Source organism: Phyllostomus hastatus, unplaced genomic scaffold (genome assembly GCF_019186645.2).
Source record: "Phyllostomus hastatus isolate PE091 unplaced genomic scaffold, TTU_PhHast_1.1 phas_scaffold_1066, whole genome shotgun sequence".
NCBI classification, from domain to species: domain Eukaryota; kingdom Metazoa; phylum Chordata; class Mammalia; order Chiroptera; family Phyllostomidae; genus Phyllostomus; species Phyllostomus hastatus.
The window spans coordinates 15497950-15518488 of NW_025334004.1; the positions used below are offsets into that span (position 1 = coordinate 15497950).

Consider the following 20539-nt stretch of genomic DNA (forward strand, 5'->3'; position numbering starts at 1 on the left):
AGACAGAAGCAGGGTCAGCTTCTTGTTATTAAGCTCCACTAGCCAGACTGTAAGCCCCTTGCGGGCAGGGGCCATGTCTGTTTACTCACCGTGGCATCATTGTGTCCCCAGATATCTGCACGTAGTAGGTGCGCAATGACATGTGAACAGCTGAAGGCCTCAGTGAATGGTGAGGTTGTGTGTGTGCGGGGTGAGGTGTGTGATGGGGAGTGTGTGTGCGTTTGTGCGTGTGTGCGCGCTCTCAGGCCAGGGCATCTCCAGTGCTTTCCGGAGCTGGCTATTTCAGGAAGCCTTCAGTCTCCTCCTCCTTATGTAAATAAACATGACAGATCCCTGCCTGTACCAGCGCTGGGAGGCAGGGGGGGCTCTGGGAGTGGGTGGAAGCCGGGAGGCAGCCGTGAGTGGTGAGCCGGCCACCAGGGTGTGTGTGCCTGTGTGGCCGGGCGCTGCCTGCCGTGTGCGGGAGGGAGCACAGGAGGGGCAGGCTCAGCCCTGCCATGCGGGCTGCCAACCGCAGGGGAGGAGAGGGGGCAGGAGGAGGGGAACCGGCAGCCAGGGCGGCTTGGTGACGAGGCCTGCTAGCCAAGCGGAGGTGGCTGTGCTGCCGGCTGCCTGTGATGGGGGGACAGATCACCCGGAGCACCCTCCATGGTAAGGCCCCAGCTGATGCCTGGGGATGTGCCCACCCCCAGCCTGCCTGGGGACCACCTGGGGGCGCTGGGTCTGAGAGGCACTGGGGCTCAAAGGTGCAATCATCCCCCTGCCTCTTCACTCCTTGGGGGTCTCCTTTGGGTGGCAGGGACTGGGGTGGAGGAAAGCAAGGGTGTGGGAAGAGCAGGCAGAGGAGGGTTTTCCCTAGCAACCAGTGGAAAGTCAAGCAGCTGAGTCTCCCCACAAAGTGTCCTTGTCCTCTTATCTCCCCAGGTGCTGACAAGCCCCCAGGTGGGGTGTGAGGTCCGGGATGTCCATACCCCCCTTTCCCAGGACCGGGGCCAAGTGGTTTGACAGCTGGGGGGGACCTGTTCGTGGGCCTTGGGATGCGCTGAGTTCCGTGAAGGAGCTGTGGAGAGATGCGTGGGCACACACAAGTGTGCATGAGTGTGTGTGTGCGCCTTTGCTCATAAGTGTGCATTGGAGGTATCTGTGGGTATGTGGCTGGGTCAGCTGGTGCCTAAGCACATGGGTGTGCAAGTCACAGCTCCCCACAGCGTGTGCTCTGCTGGGGAGGTCAGGGAACTTCTGACCCCTGGGGTTCATGTCCATTGTCAGACAGAAAAGACCAGCAAGTGGGTGAAGGGGTTCCAGGGGGAGTGTGGGTTGGCTCCCTATTCACAGGGCTCCTGTGTGCCCAGCTCCTGTCCCCTCACGCACCTGGTGAGGTCGGGCTCTGGGGAGTGACATGGCTGCTGTGGCACCGTACCCAGGAGCTGGGGTTCCTGTAAAGCTGCCTTGTGCCAGGACGGGGAGGGCTGACCTTGGGGAGTCCCTGGGCCCGCCTCCCTCCTCGGACAGGGCACTAGGGGATGGGGCAGCCTCCGTCTGCTGAGTCCTGTGGTGCTGAGGCACCGGCAAAGGCCCAGGAAGGAAGAAGGCGTGGGAAGCCGTGACCAGGACTGGTGGCCAGGTGGCTTCCCTCCTCTAGGCTCTGGACTTTGAGAGAGTAATTTCTTATTAGAAAGGAAAAAGTCAGGGAAGGAGACATGGGAAAAGCAAACCATTGGCTCTCCTAAAAGGAAATGAATTTTGTCCTGGGCCTGGAGCACTAAGTGACAGATGGAAGGCCCTGCAAGACACATAATCCGGAGCCAGCCGGGGCCAATGCCTGTGGCCTGGGCCTTGGCCTGAGACTCGGACTGGCTGACCTAGCCCTGGCCCTGCCTGCCTGTGGGGCGGGGGCTTCTCTCAGGCCCATTGGCCCCAGAAGGGCCTGTTGGCACAAGGTCTGAGGCAGACTGGCATTTTCCACTGGAGTCAGACTTGGGCAAGCCTGTGGCCTGGGAAGGACCGAGAGGCCCTCAGAACAGGCTTGGGATGCAGCACACTGTCCTCCGGCTGCCTTGGAGCACAGGCTTCAGAGGGGAGCGAGGACCCCAAGACCCCCCTCCCGCTGGCATCTGGCCATCAGGAGCTCATGCACTGGAGTAGGTAGACATGTTGTAGCGAAGGCAAGTGCCTCCCTGAGCCTCGGCTTTCCCCTCCGTCAGTGAGGTTGACCGTGGTGCCCTCCTCCTGGGACGGCTGGGAGCATTACGTGGACCATGTGAGGACCCAACACGGGTCCAAAGGGCTTGGAAAGGCGTTCTGAGGCCAGGGTCACGTTCCTTCCCTCTCGCCCCGGGGACAGGAGGATAGCTCAAGTGCGCTCAGGACCCTAGGAACTGGGCCATCCAGTCTGCGTGGCCCTTGGCGAGTGCTAATGGCCTATCGGCTTTGGCCCCCACCCCCTTGCCAGACCACTGTCCCCAGTCTGGGTCCCTGCTGAGCTGGCCCCGGCCCCTGCCGCAGCTACCATCACCAGGAGTAGGAGATGGCAGTTGGGGGTGGTGGAGAGGGGGTTCGCCTGTACCCACACCTGCATGCATGTCCTCACATGTCCCGCCCAGGTCCACGTGCACCCATATCTGGGCACGTCCCAGTGGCTCCGGTTTCACTTCCTTCCTCCTGGGAGGTGAGCTGGGGGAGTGGGGGATGCAGGGGACCAGTCCCTTCTTGGGGCTCCCCGCCCACAGCCTGCCTGCTGGGGGCATGGTGGTGCCGTTTCCGGTCGTTTCCTCACCGTGGGCCTCAGGGTTTGGCTTCCTTCAGCGGAAGCTTTTGGGTTGCTAGGTTGTGGTGCGAGGTGAGGGGGAGGTGACAGAGAGCGACCCCGTGCCATGTCTGTGTGCGTGTGGGGGGCTGCAGATGCGTCTGGCTGTCTGTGCGTCCGGTGTCTGCAGGTCGAGTGTCTGTGTTTTAGGCCTCCCGGTGTGACATGCGTTTATCTGCGTAGTCTGGAGGGGTTGAGTGTTGTCCTGTCCGCGTTTCCACATGTGAGCAGCCGCCTGTATGGGACTCTGCCCGCGATGTGTCCTTGTCATTCCGTAGATGTCAGGGAGTCATGTGGGCGTGTGTGGTGGGGCTGCTGCTGAGGAGTCGGGCCGGTCCTCTGGGATCAGCCTGGCAGGGGACCCATGGGAGAAATTAATTTCCATTTGAAAAATGGTTTTGGCACTTTCATGCTTGATTTCTTTCATGGGGCAGATTCCCAGAGCTCCCCCATCTTGAGGACAGTTGGGGGGTTAGGGAGAGCACAGAGGGAGGCAGCTACGATGCTGGGAGGGCTCCCCTCCACTCCTCTTCCCTCCCCTTCCTCCTTTTCCCCCTCCAGTGCTCTCCCCAGGGCAAGGAAGTGACCTGTGCCTGTGGGGTTGGTGTTAATGAGTGGGTGACACGTACCGATGCACCCAGACATACGTCACCCCCAGGTTGGTCTCTGGGCAAACAGACCCTGGGTGCTGGGGTTCAAGGACCTGAGTAATTGGTTCCCACGTGCTCCTGTCACAGAGGGGTCTGCCGTGACCTAGAGGGAAATGGACAGCAGTTCAGAGGGGAAGCCAGGCCTTGCCCTTCTGCGGCTGACTCCCTGCCTCTCCTTGGGTCCCTTAACCCTCAGACCGGCAGCAGGGGAGAGGGCGTCAGGTGGACGTAGGAGACCTAGGATTAGCACAGCAGGAGCCGCCTGTCTCCTGGCAGCAGCTCTGGAGGCTCAGGCCAAGGTGGGCCTGGCAGGTGTGTCTGTGAACATACACACACTCGCGCACCACCCCCCACCTGTGCTTGTGGGAGGGCAGGGGTCAGGCGGATCCATCTCTGTACTCTCAACCCAGCGAGTGCCGGGCACACGGTGGGCACCAGCAGCGGTGTGGTCAGTGGGGCAGAGGGCAGATGGTGGGATAGAGGCCCTGGACCTCTGGACCACATGGCAGCTGGAGCTGCAGGTGGTCTGCAGAGGCAGACGAGATGGAGCCATCAGGAGCACTTCAGAAGACGTGAGGCCTGAGACCAGGCTAGGTTGGAGAGGAGGGGGCAGGTGGGCTGTTCTCCACAAGAGTATGCATCCTGTTCCAGGCTTACTGGCCGGTTCCTTTATCTGAGTCTCAGCGCACTCTTTGGTAAATGGGGCGTGATAAGGTTCACCCGGAAGGTCTGTAGGGAGGACTGAGTGAACTGATGGGCGTAGGGGCAGCACAGTGAGCACTCCGTAAACGGATGTCCAGGCCTCTCTGTGTGCTCGCGAGGGCGCACACGGCATGCACCTACTTGACCGCCTCCAAGAACCAAGACTCCAGTTTCTGCCTTGTCAGCCCTGGGGGGGCCTCCAGGACACAATACTCCCTGGGTGCTTCTGTCTGCTGTTAGGCACACACACTGGCTGTGAGCGTGTGTACACACGAGTGGGCGTGTGTTTGTGTAAGGGGAACTAAAGGTGGTGTTGGCACAATGTGTGCATTTATGTGACTGAGGCACACTCCCTGTCTTTCTCTCAGGCCTGGCCTGGGTGGGGGCTTTGGGGAGGCACTGTGAACTGACCCCAACATAGCTCTCATCTGGAATCCCCTTCTGGAATCTTGGGGTCGGGTGGGAGAGTGGGAAGAGGAGGGCTGGTTCCCGCCCAGCAGCGAGGATGGTGGGAGGCACGTCTGTCTGCACAGCTGGCTGCTGGAAATGTCCGAGACTGGGATGCCGCAGAGGGAGTGAGAGCGGGCGGCTCAGCGTGGAGTGAGCTGGGCCCCGAGGGTGCCCGCCCTACCCCCTCCCTGCCGCTCTCCTTGGCTCACCTTGTCATCATGAATGACCTCAGCCTCCCCGGGAGCAGCGGGACCTGCTGTGTGCATAGCCGGGCACTCCAGGGCGGTGATGGGGCTCTTAGATGGCCCTGTCCCTAAACAACGAGGGTCCCTGCACAGGGGCTGCAGAGGCCATGGAGGGGAGAGACACTGAACATGCTGGCCAGCTCACAGGGCCCGGTAGGACATGTGCACAGGGAGACAGACGTGAGTCCAGAGCCAGCCCACCGCTGACTCGCCGTGTGACCCTGGGCAGCCGATTACCTCTCTTGCTTGTTTCCTTATCTGTAAAATGGGGCTAATCGATACTACATTGCTGTGTAACTTTTCCATTGCTGTATAAAAAATTACCCCAAAACGTAGTGGCTTAAAACAACATTTAATGGTCTCATGGCTTCTGTGGCCAGGGTTCTTGACACGCCTTAGATGGGTGTCTCCAGCTTCCTGCCTCGTGAGGTTGCAGTCAAGGCGTTGGCCGGGCTGCGGTCCCTCACTCGAAGGCTTGCCTGGCCAGGCCTGTGTCCAAGCTGACTCCCCAGAGCTGTCTGCAGTCCTTGGTCCTTCCTGCGTGGGCTTCTGCTCAGGGTCACCTTACAATGTGGCCCCTGGCTTCCCCAGATGGAGCAGCCCTGGAGAGGTGAGCAAGAGGAACCAAGACGGAGGCCGAAGGCATCTTATAACCCAGTCTTCAGAGTGATGCCCATTACTTCCGCTGCTTTCCATTTGTTAGAAGCTAGTTGCTAATCCTCTTCACACTCGAGGGGAGGAGGTTACCAGAGGAAGGGCATGACTGCCCGGTGGTGAATGGGGAGTCCCTGGGGCCATCTTTGAGGCTGCTTCCCACAGACACCGTACCTTTCAGGGACTGGGAGGGTGTGGCAGGGTTGCACATGAAAGGCATCTGGCGCCGTGTCTGGTACACAAGAAAAAATCACCCTCACGGCCTTTCTTTTCTCCTTTCTCCCACAAGCAAGTGGGAAGCTATGGAAGGTTCCTGAGCTGGCAGGGCCGTCGTTAGGCACGTAGTGTGGGATCTCGGTGCCGGGTAGGGAAGGACGCTGTCCCTATCGTCCTCGCTTCAGTGTCTCCACAGGACACCAGGAAGGGAAAGGCACAGACTGGGGGCTCCCTGGCCTCTTGCCGAGTGATCAGTAGCTTGAAGAATCGAACAGTGGCATTTCATTCAATAGCCCTTATTGAGCACCTGCTGAGTGCTCTGCGCTGGGCGCCGGGGAAACAGCAGGAGAAGAGACAGAAGAGGTGGTGGTCTCGTCCGCCAGAGGCTCACAGTCCACCAGGGAGACGCGCAAGTAACCCCGAAGGCTTTTCTGGCCAGAAAGCTGCCCTGAAGAACACAGACGCGGTCTGAGTGAGCCTTCCTCAGCTGTCCTGAGGGTGGCACGTGACCTGGACCACTCTGGGTGTGGAGAAGATGTCAGTGCCTCATCCCTTTCAGGGGATGCCCCGGGGCTCCTGGGCTGAGTTCTGTGGGGGAGTCAGAGTTGAGAAAGGCTGCTTAAGGGTGGATGTTTTTTAGGGGTGTGTGGGGTCCCTGGAGGTACCTAGCAGGGTCCCTAACCTAGTCTGGGGTCAGAGAGACTTCTGGGAAGAAGTGGGGTTTACCATCAAGGCCTGAAGGATGCATGAGAGAAAGGTATGTATGGGCGAGAAGGAGGGAGGAGACGATTCCAGCAAAAGTCACAGCAGCTTGACCTAATACCCAGAAACAAACACAGGGAGGCTGCCGTGGCCCAAGTGCAAGAACAGATCAAAACTCCAGAAAAAGAGCTAAACAAAATGGAGATGAGCAATCTAGCAGATGCAGAGTTCAAAACACTGGTTATGAGGATGGATGCTCAAGGAACTTAGTGAGGACCTCGGCAGCATAAAAGACCCAGTCAGAAACAAAGGATACACTCATTGAAATAAACAACAAGTTATAGGGAAACATACAGTAGAGTAGATGAAACTGAGAATCAAATGAGTGATATGGAACATAAGGAAATGAAAAACAACCAATCAGAACAACAAGAAGAAGAAAGAATAAAAAAAATGAGGATAGTGTAAGCAGCTCCTGGGACAACTTCAAACATTCCAACATTCACATCATAGGGGTGCCAGAAGGAGAAGAGTAAGAGCAAAAAATTGGAAATACATTTGAAAAAATAAAGAAAGAAAACTTCCCTAATTTGGTGAAGGAAATAGACATGCAAGTCCAGGAAGCACAGAGAGTCCCAAACAAGATGGATACAAAGAGGCCCACTCCAAGGCACATCATAATTAAAACACCAAAGTTTAAAGATAAAGAAAGAATCTTAAAAGCAGCAAGAGAAAAGCACTTAGTTACCTATAAAAAAGCCCCCGTAAGACTGTCAGCTGATTTCTCAAAAGAAACTTTGCAGGCTGAAGAGATTGGCAAGACTTATTCAAAGTCATGAAAAGTGGGGATCTACAGCCAAGACTGCTCTACCCAGCAAAGCTATCATTTAGAATCAGGTGGCAGATAAAGAACTTCCCAGACAAGAAAAAACTAAAGGAGTTCATCATCGAGCCATTATTATATGAAATATTAAAGGGACTTATTTAAGAAAAATAAGTTCTTATTTAAGAAGAACTATGAACAATAAAATGGCATAAATACACAACTATCAACAATTGAATTTAAAAAACAAACTAAGCAAACAAGAACAGAGACAGAATCATGGATATGGAGAGTGCTTTGATGGGTGCCAGATAGGAGGGGGTGCAGGGGAATGGGAGAAGAGGTGAGGGGATTAAGAAGTACAAATCAGTAGTTACAGAGTAGCCGTGGGGATGTAAAGTCCAGTATAGGAAATGGAGAAGCCAAAGAACTTATACCCATGACCCATGGACATGAACAAGGGTCGGGGGACTGCCTGAAGGTGTGGGGAGTGTTGGGTAGAGGGCAGCCAAGGAGGAAGAATTGGGATGACTGTAATAGCATAATCAATAAAATGTAATTTTAAAAAAAGTTCCCAGAAGAGAAATGGGCTTGGGCCAAGCCTGGAGGCAAGAAGCAGGCGAGGGAGGTGGGCTTCTTGAAGGAGCCCAGAGAAGTGCACACCTGCCCAGCCCACAACCCTCTCTTCCCCAAGCCCCCTCCCCACCCGCTCCCCCACCCTGAAACTGGCTCCCACAGTCTTTCTGCCAGAGAGAGCCTCGTTCAATGACTGCACCCAAGCTAGTCCACGTCAGACCACCCTGATGCTCTGGGATCAGGGCGTTCGGGATAAGGAAACAGAGGTGTCTGGACTGAAGTGAGCCGATCATTTCCTCTGGTGGTGGTGGTTGCTTCTGTACAAAAAAAATAAATAAATAAAGGTGTTATGTTGGGATCAGGTGTTCAAGTTTGTAAAGTTCTTTCATATCCATAAACTCACTGTGTCCTCACAACAACTCGGAGAGGTGTGTGGGGGAGCTAAAATGACCCCATTTTATAGAAACAGACATCAAGGTCCAGAGAGGTGAAGTGACTTGCCCAGTGTCACACAGCACGTCTGTGGCATGGCCAGGGTTTGAACCCAGGGCTGCTTGCTTCCAGTGCTCGAGCTCTTTGCTCCACCCCACTGTCCAGAGAGTGAGACCAGGCTCTCTCATGAGGGATGCAAATGGTGTGCCAGCACTGGCATTCAGGGGCATGGACTTGGAACAAGGTGATCCTGAACACAGGGGCATTCAGCAGGTGGGGTTTGGGGAGGTGCGGCAGGGAAAAGACACGTGGGGTCGAGAAACGGCTTGAGCAAGGGTGTGAAGAGCACAGATTAGTGTCAATAGCTATAATAATAATTACATACTAGTTGTTATAACTTCATTAATACCTATGACTATTATTATAGCAACCACTCACTGGGTTAGTTTTACACACATCATCTCATTTAATTCTCACAAGCACCCCATGAAGATGGTCTGCCGTGACCCCCATTTTACAGTTGAGAAAACTGAGGCTCCCGGGGGCCTCACGGTTAGTGACCGAGCTGCCGGGGTTGGAGGCAGCAGGTCCAGGTTCTAATCTGGGCTGGGTGACCTTGGGTTACTTTGGCTGGGTGACCTTGGTGAGTAACTTCTCTTTGAGGACGTGTGTCAGAGAGGCACTGAGGGCGTGTGGAGACACTGCCTGTTAAGCCACATAGAGTGTGGTCATTGTCATCTGTATTGCTCCCTCCCTGCCTCTCCTCAGCAGTCCAGCTCAGCTGGCCTGCAAATCCACGGCTCTGCCAGAATGGTTCTGGGGCAGAGCTTGGCGGGGGGCAGTGAGGAGGTCACTCTGGAGGCAGCGTTGTGTCTGGGCTTCTCCCCTGAGACCCCACCGAGAGGCAGGAATGTGGCCTGGAGCTGGTCGAGGGTCACCTGGAAGGCCGGCCAGGCGTGTGTCTGGCAGCTCATAAAAAACCCAGGAGGAATGGGCTGTGGGGGGGGGCAGTTTCCACTGTGTCAGCGGCAGCTGCGCCTGTGGGGCGTGCCCCCACTATGGCTCCCAAGAAGCTTGTAAACCTGTCACTAGGGGGTGGTGCTTTGCTGGGAGCTCTGCTGGGAGCCAGGAGGCAAGATTGGGGCTCCATCCAGGCCCAATGTCTTGAGGCCTCATGTAGGGACTCACCAGCACCTCCTCCACCAGCCTTTCCCCACTACACCTGCCGTCTTGGGCTTGGGGAAAAATGAGCACTAGTATTAGATGCTGAGTAGGGTAAAGCACCCTGAATGTGGTGTTGGAAGACCAGGGTTCAAGTCCCAGCTCTTCCACTTAGTTGCTGTGTGACCTCAAACAACTTGGTCAGCCAGTCTGAATTGCAACTCACTCATCCACAGAATGAGGACCTCCGGGGGTCATGGTGAATGTCACAGTGCAGGGAGGGGCCCTTTTGGATGGTGTAGGAAAGAAGTCCTGCCCCGGCTGCTCCTTGGCATCTGAGCAGTTCTCGAGATCAATTCTTACTTTGCTTTCTCTCCTTCCTTCCCCTGGACCACACAGCCAGCAGAGATGGAGTGGGGAGGAGAGAGGAATGGGGGGGGGCAGGGATAACAGGGGTTGGGAAGGCAGTGACCCCCCTGGTGAGGGCTGCTGTGCTGGACACCTCTGAGGGCACCGTTCCTACTGTAACCCAGGAGAATGGTGCCCCCGGGGGTGTGCAGGGCAGAGCCTATGTGGCTACAATGGTGGCCTTGGCCATTGTCCAAAGAGAAATGGTGTGTCCTGGGCTAGGGCCACGGGCAGCAGGGAGGACAGAGGGGCAGAGCCCAGGGACGTTTATTTCTGTGGTGGGACTGGCGGGTTGGGTGCTGGGTGCTCGAAGCCTCCACGGGGGCCCGGGAGCCTGGCGAGGCTGGTGGGTCAGGGCCGGGAATTCAGCTGGGGCTTGCCGAGTGACAAGTGACCATGGTCCGCAGACAGGAGGCGTCCCGCAGGACAGAGAGGGTTTTCACGTCGTCCCTGCAGAGGTGGCTGGGTGGGAGCTGGTCACACACGGAGCTTGAGTACAGAGAAGAGGGGCTGAGGACAGCTCCCCCGTCAGTGCCTGTGCCCAGGGCTGTCCTGACAGCCTCGGGGACCGCTCTGTGGCAGGAGGAGGCAGGGGCCTGGGCAGGCCCAGGACTCGGTGAAGGTGCTTCGCAGACGCCGAGGGCCTCTCCTCGTTCCCAGAGGGGCCAGGGAACGGCCCACCACTGCACAAATGTGCAGGGAACTTCAGGCCCAGAGGGGCAGGCGGGCCCAGGCTTTGGGGGCCCCTGTTAGACGGCCCAAATCCTTGGCACTGGCCGAGGTGGGGTGAGCAGGGCTGGGTGGGTCAGAGACCCCAGCCTCGCCTTCCTGCGTCCGGTGAAGACCGGGTTTGTTAGTCATCGCTGTTGTTCCTTTTGAGGTATAATTTATAGACAATAAAGTTCACCCTTTTAAGTGAATAGTTTGGTGAGTTTTGACAGACGGGTAAGCTGTATAACCACTACCACAATAAAAATACCGAGCACTTCTGTTCCCTTAAAAAACTTGTTTGTGCTGCTGTGCCGTCATCCCTCTTCCTCTTCCCCAGCCCCGGATCCCGCTGGTCTCTGGGGTCGGGCTCCCGTAGCTTCTCCTTCACCAGCGTGCTCCCGTGGCTCTGCTCCTGCCACCACGGAGGGGCGTTCGCTGCGCGGAGTCACCATGTGTACCTGTCCGTTCACCACCGGAGGGACATTTGGGCTGTTTCCAGTTTTTGGTTACTGTGAATAAAGCTGCCGTTCATTTATGTACTGGCCTTTGTGTGGGCATGTTTTCATTTCTCTTGGGTAAGTGCCCCTGAGCGTGACTGCGGGGGCGTGCTGTGGGTGTTGAACTTGACGAGAAGCTGCCAAGCCATTTTCCACAAGAAGCTGCACCAGCCTGCATCCTAGCAGCCGTGTGTGAGGACAATGCATGAAACACGGTTTGCATTTCTGTGTTTTGGTGGTGATACACGCATCACAGAGGCAGTATAACAGTGAATATGATAGAATATGGTGTGCTCCATGTGACGATTACAGGTGGTACATGGAGGAACATCTGTTTCCACATTTCACCAGCTTTGACCATATTATGATGCACATTTGAAAAATGTGCCAGGCGCGCCAGACCCGTGCTTTCTTGGCTCCGACTGCCGAATGGCCCAAGCACAGCCCCGCGGTCAGATCGCCTGGGCTCCCGGAGCCTCTTCCTGCTTCACGCGACCTTGCGCCGGCCGCTCAGTGTCTCTGAGGCTCGGATCCACCCACTCCCTCACCTCCCTGCCTCGTGGGTTGACCGAGGGGGTGAAACCAGTGAGCGCATATGAAGCCCCCAGTTCGCAGCCTGGCGCACGCCGGCACTTTATTAACAATAATTGCTGCCATCGTTATTAGGTGGGTGTGGCCGTGTGTGATGGGTGTGTGCCTTACGTGCACTGCTTTGTACGCCCATGTGGCCATGAACCCCGACTCGTGCACAGGGCATGTGGGAGGGCGTGATTCCTGGTCTGAGGGAAAAGGGAAAGGATACGTCTCTTCCTTCTCTGGCTTCTAGGGTCCGGGTTACCTTCATGTGCTCACAGGTGTGCGTGTGTGCTCGTGAGTGTGCGTTTTGAGGCCACAGGTCTGGGTGCACACTGTGCCTCCAGGGACCAGGGGTCCCCTGTCCCCTTCTCCATCTGTTGTGCTGTCAGCCAGGGTGGCAGGGTTCATGCTGCCCTCGCCCACACCGCACCCTCCCCGTGGAGGGGGGACCCTGGGAACACCCTGCCAGGGCCGGTCCTCTGGCCCCTGGGTGTCTCACCACATTTCCTCAGAGCCAGTGGTTTCTGTGCCTTCGCCCAGGGCCCCGAGTGGGGCAGGTGGGGAGAAGAGGAAGCATTTTGAAGGAATCTGAGGTCCGGCGGCTGGTCCACGGAGTGGGATCTGAGTAGAGGCGGGGAAGGGGCGCCCATGGGAGTTAGGCTCTGACCAGCTGCCTGGCTCAGGTCTTTAAAAATCGCTTTACTGAGGTGTGATTGACACACGAAACCACACGTATTTAAAGTGTACAACTGAATGGGTTGTGACACACGCACACTCTCATGGAACCGTCGCCACAGTTGAGATGGTGAATGCACCCATTACCCCCTGTGCCCCCTGGTGCCCGTGGTGATCCCCCCACCTCTCCCCCCACCATCCCCAGGCACCGATCCGCTTGTTTTCACTGGAGCTTCATGTGCGTTTCCTAGAGCTGATGCAGATGGGAGGGGGTGGCGGGGGAGGAAGGGTTTTGAAAGGAATGGACGCCCTGCAGGTGATCCGTGAATTGTGTATGCACTTTTTAAACTGGCTTATTTCACTCAGAGTAATTATTTTGAAATTTATCCATGTCGCTGCCCATACCAGTAGTTCATTCTTTTTTATGGCTAAGTAGTCTTCTATTATATAGATGTACCAAATGAATCCATTCATCTAACAGGTATTTTTTAATGCTTCCATTTCTACCTGTGTATACATCCCTAAACAATATGTAACAGTAACTTTTACCAGAGGTATTTTTTGAAATTAAGAGTCCAGCTGTGCCTGAGGCTGGCATACACCCAATGGGTACCTCTTCCAGGCAGGGCACCTGTAGCCAGTGCCACCCTTTGCCCTTCATCCCAACTGTCGCCTTCCCTGTAATGACCTCCCCTGCTGTGCACTGTCCAGGGGCCTCTCAGCCTCTTCCAGGTAGCCTTCCCAGACTGTCCGGGTCTCCTCTGAGCAATTCCAGCTCTCACTGCTTGGTGATTGTTGAACCCCTTGAGCACTGTTTGGCTATTCCAGTTTTGTCTCCTTGGTAAAAGCACAGCAGAGTGTGTCCCCCCACGCCCCCTCCCCCACCTCATGGGCCTGGCATGCAGGAAGCCGCTCCAGAGGTCTGGAGGTTGAGCCATAGGGTGTCCATTTGGTCCTGGAGAGTGGACACTGGTGTCTGGGGCCCTCTGGGAAGGAGGAAGCAAAAAAAGCAAAGTGGAGAAAAAGGCAGAAAACTGTACTTGAACAACAATAAAAAAAAAAAACAAAGTGGTGCAAAGTGGTACAGACACAGCCTTGACTGACATCTGGGAGTCCTCCTCCCACCCTCTCCACCCCCGCCCCCCCCCCCCACCGTCTTCCCCTCCTTTCTGGCAGCCCCTCCTCCCCTTCAGGGAGCTGTAGGCTTCTGGGCAGGCCCGATGCTGACCAAACTTTCTCCAGAATTTGAAACATCCCAGGCCTCTGTCATATTCTGTGGCTTTCTACTTCCCCACCTTCATCTCCCTCTCCTCCATGTCTCTCCTCAAGAGGATGGGGTGGGAGGGGACTGCTCTTCCTGGTGGATGGGCACAGATCTTAGGGAAGCCCCAGCCACCAAGGCTGTGTATTAAGGCTGCCATTGATGCTGGTACGTGTCTCGGAGCCACAGGGTAGAGGCCACCCATTGCGCCAAAGAGGGGAAGTGACTTCCCATGGTCACACAGCCAGTCTGGCAGACGCCAGCCATCTGACAGCTTGTCCTGTGTTCTTCCCTCTCTCTGCCTTGTCTCCTGGACACCACCCTCACCTGCTTGTGAAGCGCCTTTTCCTGGACCAAACCCTGTCCCGTACTCTGCCCCTGTCTGTAGGAGAAAGAGCTGAAGCTCCCTGGCCAGGGGTTCTTGAGGCAGATCCGAGTTGTGTTTCTGTTAGGATGCCTGGGTGAAGGGGCCACCTGTGTCCAAGACGCAGACAGCGCCGGGAGAAGCAGAAAGGCAGCTGGGGTGGAGGGAAGTGGCCCCAAAGGAGGGGAGGGATGGGTGTGGTCTCAGGGCCGCAAAGTCTGTTGCACCCACCTTCCTGGTCTCCAGGGGTGGCCCAGCCTTGTCGATCCAGCTCCGATGCCTTCTCCCCCTTCTCCCCTGCACCAGGAGGCCTTCCTGAGACGTGACCTGCCTGTTTGTCCTCTTGGCACTTACCACTGCCTACCATTTCTATTGCGATTTCTGTCCCCGTCTTATCTCCCTTCCTGGACTGTTGGCTTCTTGAGGACAGGGTCCATGTATGTTTCATGCCAATGTCTTCAGTGCCTAGGGCAGGACTTGGTATTCAGCAGATACATAATGGATACTTATTGAATAAAATAAATGATGGTGGTGATGAGTGACAATGTGTGGTGGTAGATGTTGTTCGTAAATGCTGGTTTGTCACAAAGGTCGATGGTAGAAGGTAGATGGTAGTAAATACTAGTGAGAAAGAGTAGATGGTAGTTGTTGTTGGTCATGGTGGTGGGAGGTGGTGGGTGGAGGATGAGGGGAGGTGGTGGTGGGAGGTGCTAGGTGGTGGATGAGGGTAGGTGCTGGGTGGAGGATGAGGGTAGGTGGTGGTGGTGGGAGGTGGTGGGTGGAGGATGAGGGGAGGTGGTGGGTGAGGGATGAGGGTAGGTGCTGGGTGGAGGATGAGGGTAGGTGGTGAGAGGTACTGGCTGAGGGATGAGGGTAGGTGGTGGGTGAGGGATGAGGGTAGGTGCTGGGTGGAGGATGAGGGTAAGTGTTGGTGGTGGGAGGTGGTGAGTGGAGGATGAGGGTAGGTGGTGGGAGGTGCTGGGTGAGGGATGAGGGTAGGTGGTGGGAGGTGGGAGGTGGTGGGTAGAGGATGAGGGTAGGTACTGGGTGGAAGATGAGGGGAGGTGGTGGGAGGTGGGAGGTGGTGGGTAGAGGATGAGGGTAGGTACTGGGTGGAAGATGAGGGGAGGTGGTGTGTGGAGGATGAGGGTAGGTGGTGGGAGGTGCTGGGTGGAGGATGAGGGTAGGTGGTGGGAGGTGCTGGGTGAGGGATGAGGGTAGGTGGTGGGAGGTGCTGGGTGAGGGATGAGGGTAGGTGGTGGGAGGTGGTGGTTGGAGGATGAGGGTAGGTACTGGGTGGAAGATGAGGGGAGGTGGTGTGTGGAGGATGAGGGTAGGTGGTGGGAAGTGGTGGTTGGAGGATGAGGGTAGGTGGTGGGAGGTGGTGGTTGGAGGATGAGGGTAGGTGGTGGGAGGTGGTGGTTGGAGGATGAGGGTAGGTGGTGGGAGGTGCTGGGTGAGGGATGAGGGTAGGTAGTGGGAGGTGGTAGTTGGAGGATGAGGGGAGGTGGTGGGAGGTGCTGGGTGGAGGATGAGGGGAGGTGGTGGGAGGTGCTGGGTGGAGGATGAGGGGAGGTGGTGGTGGGAGGTGCTGGGTGAGGGATGAGGAGAGGTGGTGGGAGGTGCTGGGTGAGGGATGAGGAGAGGTGGTGGGAGGTACTGGCTGAGGGATGAGGGTAGGTGGTGGGAGGTGGTGGGTGGAGGATGAGGAGAGGTGGTGGGAGGTGGTGGGTGGAGGATGAGGGGAGGTGGTGGGAGGTGCTGGGTGGAGGATGAGGAGAGGTGGTAAGTGGAGGATGGGGGAGGATGAGTGTAGGTGATGGTGGATAGTAAATGGTGGTGGGTGATGAAGTGGGACATAGCAATAGATGGAGCAAGAGGATGGTGGCAAAAGGTGGCAGTGGTGGTAGGCTGCCATGGTGGTGGGAATACTGGGTGACTTCTGCTCATGTCCCATCTGTCTGCCTTTCCCTAGGAGGCCCTAGTCCAGCTCTCTGATTGCCAAGTCTCTGACACTGTGTTGTTTTGGTTTTTTTGGGTTTTTTGCAGACTCTATCGGGGGCCCCTTCCCTGTCACCTCTCACCGATGCCACCACAAGCAGAAGCACAGCCCGCCGGTCCTGCCCGGCGGGGTGCTGCTGGCCACACCGCTGCTCTTCCACCCGCACACCAAGGGCTCCCAGATCCTCATGGACCTCAGCCACAAGGCCGTCAAGAGGCAAGCCAGCTTCTGCAACGCCATCACTTTCAGTAACCGCCCGGTCCTCATCTACGAGCAAGTCAGGCTGAAGGTGGGCCTCCCTCCCCGCTCTCTGTCACTGCATCCCCCAGGGGCCCCTGAACTCTATCCGCCCCCCTCCCCCGGCCCTGCCTTCTGTTAGGCCGTCGCTGCACCTTGCATCTCCTCTTTCCTCTCTGCTGCCACTTCCGCTCTTCCTCGTCCCCTCTTCCTTCTTCCTTCCTCCACCTTCCCTGCATGCAAAGAAGGAAGTGGGGAGGCCGTGGTCGTGGGGACCACCAGCTCTGGCCGGACTGGTGGGAAGCCTCCTGGGGAGGGAAAGGAGCCCAAATGGTGGCAGGCTGGGCAGTGTGAGTCTGCATGTGTGTCTGCGTGGGGGTGGTCTGCGGAGAAGGGCACACCCCCTTCCCCGGGGGCCCGCTGAAGTGGGGGAGCGGCTGGGCTGGGCCGGGCCGGGCTGCGGGCTGTCTGAGGCCACCCCGCTACCGTCCAGATCACCAAGAAGCAGTGCTGCTGGAGTGGGGCGCTGCGCCTGGGCTTCACGAGCAAGGACCCCTCCCGCATCCACCCTGACTCGCTGCCCAAGTACGCCTGCCCCGACCTGGTCTCTCAGAGCGGCTTCTGGGCCAAGGCGCTGCCCGAGGAGTTTGCCAACGAGGGCAACATCATCGCCTTCTGGGTGGACAAGAAGGGCCGCGTGTTCTACCGCATCAACGACTCGGCCGCCATGCTCTTCTTCAGCGGGGTCCGCACGGCCGACCCGCTCTGGGCCCTGGTGGACGTGTACGGCCTCACGCGGGGCGTCCAGCTGCTTGGTGAGTGCCCGCTCCCTTCGGCCCCTCCCGTGCGGGGCACACACTCAGGGGCTGAGATTCGAAGGGGGCGGAGCCTCTTCCGGCTGCCCCCGGGCGCCCCGCACAGGCGCCCCGCACAGGCGCCCCGCACAGGCTCCCGGTCCAGGAGGCCCCGCCCCCGTCTGCTCGCGTGCACAGAGACGCGGGGTACAGGTCGCCCGCCGGCAGGTCGGTGTGTCCCCAGAAGGAGCCTGCGTGAGCTTCGGCTCCCTCACCTGTAAAGCGGGTTGGTGGGGAGAATAAGTTCAGTTAAAGAGGCTGCAAGTGACGTGCCCAGTCCAGTCCTGGGTACCGCGCGAGGGCCCCGCCAACGCCCGCTCTCCCCGTCTCCCATCCCTGCAGAGAAAAATGCCGTGGAGGCGGTCGAGAAACTTCTTTTCTTTCTCCCGTTTCTGACTTCAGAGCCTGGAAGCAGTGAGGCTCGTTTTCCAAAGCACCTTTACTTGAGTGGAAAAGGTGGGGGTGGGTGGGGGTAGGAGGGAGACTGGGAATGTAAAAACAAGTCATCGTCAGAAGCCTTTCTGTTCGTTGAGTTCCCAAAACCGGGAGGCTGTTTTATTAATTAATAGTTTGGGAAGTTTCTGGTTTTCGGCTCAGGAAAAGTGGGTTCACAGTCACAGGGACATGGTCAGGCTCTTCGGGGTCCCAGCAGGCGCAGCAGGGCGCCAGGACGCCCGCGGGTAACGTGCTTCCCAGCCTCCGTGACTTGCATGGGGCGCCAGCCCGGCTCCTCGGCCGGTGCCGGGAAGGGCAGTGGTCATGCTCCCGGGCTGCAGAGTCAGGCAGACGCAGGCTGGACCCGGCCCCACCCCATTCGTAGAGCTAGCGCTATGAGACCTCAGTTTCCTCATCTCTAAAAGGGGGGTAGTAATAACTGTTTTCAGGGTTCTTTTGAAGGCTCAGAGAGCTGAGTTATGTGCGGCTGACGCACAGTAGGTATTCAGTAACTGCCAGTCATCCCCACTCGCCATGGAGTGGGCAGTGCTTAACCTGAGGTTCAAGGGAGCCCCTTCCTGCTGCTCCGGTGTCCTCGGAGCCCCACGCTTCAAGGCGCTGGGGTCCCAAAGCTTGCGTTGGTGCTCCAGCCTGGAAACTTCCGTTTGAGGCTCAGTCTTCTCATCTGTAAAGTGGTTGGGAATATGGGACTTAGCCCAGGGCTTGGCCACTCGGTGGGGGACGGAAGAATGTCTCAGCTTTTGAGAAAGTCACAGCCTTGCTGTGAGGGAGGGGGGTAAAGGAAGAGGGGCAACATTCTTGCTTTTCCCTCAGCAAAGAATGCCCTTTCTCCTAGTCCCCAAAGACCAAAATCCCACTTGGGCTTCAAGGCCCAGCTCATAAGCCACCTCCTCCCTGAAGCCTTCCAGGGTGGACTTCTCTTCTCCGTTCCTTGTGTCCCGCTGCGTGGCGCCTGCACTTCTCTAAGTGCTGCGGCATGGACCGTGCCTTGGTCCATCCATATGTCTGTTCCCACACAAGACAGGGAGGGCCCTGAGGAAGGAGCCCATGTCTCAACCGGCCAGCTTCCTCTCCAGAGTGGAGTCTTGTGCTGGGCGTGTGGAGGATGCCAGGGAACGTTTGCAGGGTGGGTAGGGAAGGGAGCTGCGGTGGAGAGATGACTTGTTAGATGAAGGTAAGGGTGTGTGTGCGGGGGGGGTGAGGGGGGTGAGGTACGTCCGGCCGTGCGTGCAGACGGTCCGGGCCCACTGGGAATTAGGGAAGACAAAGCAAACTCTCCAGACGCGATCAGCACCTAACAGAAGAGCAAACAGTAAATTGCTAAATGGTGTGGTCATAGGATCCCTTCCATTTGCTGCGAAGGTTTCCCTCCAGTGCTCTCATTTAACCTCTCAGCAGCCGGCCTGGAGGGGGTGCTTTTGATCCTCACTTGACTGGGGATGAATTGAGGCCCAGGGAAGACCTGGCTTGCCTGTGTAGGGTTGTGGCAGAGGGGGGACCTGAACTGGGTGTTCTGTTGCCAAAAGCAGTGCCTTTCCAGTTACCCTCCAGTGGGTTTGAGCCTGAAGGGAGGCAGGAAGTCAGAGGAGGCTGAGGTCAGCGAGGGAGGATGGAGTCCAGGAAGGCTTCTTGGAAGAGGAGGCTTAGGCCGCATCTTCAAAATCCGAGACAGTGGAGTGGCGGGGTGGGGAGTGAGGAATAAGGGGAGTGGAGATCCAGGGGACATGCCAAGTGAGATGGGGCTTCCAAATCTCAGAGGCTGAAGGAGGGGCCTGGAGAATAATTTGAAGGGCCCCACCCTGGGGCAGAGCCCAGACATCCTGCCTGACCCAGCCCAATTCCCTTCTTTGACTATAAATGGGTTTTCATGCAGCATTTTTAGTTTCATTGGATTTCCCGGCAGGCTCCTCTCTGCACACCCGATAGCCGTAAGGCCCCAGTTGATCCCCGTCCCGGCTGTAAATCACCACAATCCCTGGGCGTTTTCAAACACCGATTATGGCCCCTAAATTCAATTAGCAGATTGTAATGTCTTCATTTGTTCTTCCTAAGTGCATTTTTAAAGAAGAGGTACGTGCAGGATATCGGCGGCGTGCCCTTCTCTGCCCTCGTTTGGTGGCCTGCCCTCTGGGTTCGCCCCCCGGGGGCCGTTTTCCTCCCTCCCCCCACTTCCCATGTCCCCTCTTCTCTTGCCTGTGCTGCACTGCGCCTGGGGCCTCCTGAGCCTCCCTCCGTCCCTCTGCCCTGGCCGCTCTGGCTTCTCGGGTTCCCTGCTCTCCCTCCTCTGAAGACGTCTCTCTATCTTGGTGGCTCTGAGGACAGGCCTGTCTCTCCTGGCGTGATGGTTCCCCCAACCAGTGTCTCATCTTTAGAGATTTCCTGCCAAGCCTGCCCCTTCCCCTCCTGCCTTTCTCTGGCACCTGTGGCCCAAGCACTCCAAACCCCACCTGGGCAGTGTCCACTCCGCAGACCTGGGGTATTTGGGGTACCTGGCATATATAGTTAAGGCCACGGACGGATCGGCCATCTCCCCTGACAGAGTGGAGACAGTGCTGCTGCCTGTCCCTGACCGACACCTCCAGGCGGGTGCCCCACCCCCGGCTCCCGCCCTAACCACAGCCCGAGTCCACTGGCACCCACGCCAGGCCCCTGCCCGCTGAGTATGCTCCAGGCCCTCTGGGCTCCCGTTGTGCAGAGTGCCCTCTTCCCTCAGGGCGCTCTGGCCGGCTGAGCCTGGCTGGTCTCTCCAAGAATAATAGCTTCCTACCTCCAGGAAGAAGGACCTGCCAGCAACTAAATAAATACAAGTTTTATGGGGTGATTAATATAATACTTGGAAAGATAAGCTCCTATCCCAGTTTTTCAAACTCTCCCTGCTTGTCTCAGAAATGTTGGCTCTGCAAGAGCAGCCATGGGTCCTGGCAGAAGGCTGGTGAGCCAAGATTCACTTACAGGGTGCTTCTGAGCACCCCGCTGTGACCGCCACAGCCTAGGCACTGTGCAGGGGTCGGGGGGACACAAGAATTGGAAACCCCTTTCCTTGAAGAGTGCTTACAGTGGAGGGATGGCGCACCAGGTAAC

General features: G+C 57.3%; 1 protein-coding gene across 3 annotated transcripts in view; it reads left to right on the plus strand.

Annotated features, from left to right (window-relative positions):
- The window catches only part of NEURL1 (neuralized E3 ubiquitin protein ligase 1), a 77758-nt gene that overhangs the window by 41411 nt on the left and 15808 nt on the right, over positions 1-20539 (plus strand). Inside the window, exons 1-3 of one of the 3 annotated variants that reach the window (XM_045853795.1) lie at positions 381-651; positions 15959-16200; positions 16642-16963. In XM_045853795.1, coding sequence (XP_045709751.1) covers positions 618-651; positions 15959-16200; positions 16642-16963 — 598 coding nt within the window. In that variant the 5' untranslated portion in view covers positions 381-617. Of the gene's footprint in view, positions 1-380; positions 652-1990; positions 2142-15958; positions 16201-16641; positions 16964-20539 lie in introns of those variants that run through there. The other 2 variants (XM_045853796.1, XM_045853794.1) reach the window with 2 other exon arrangements.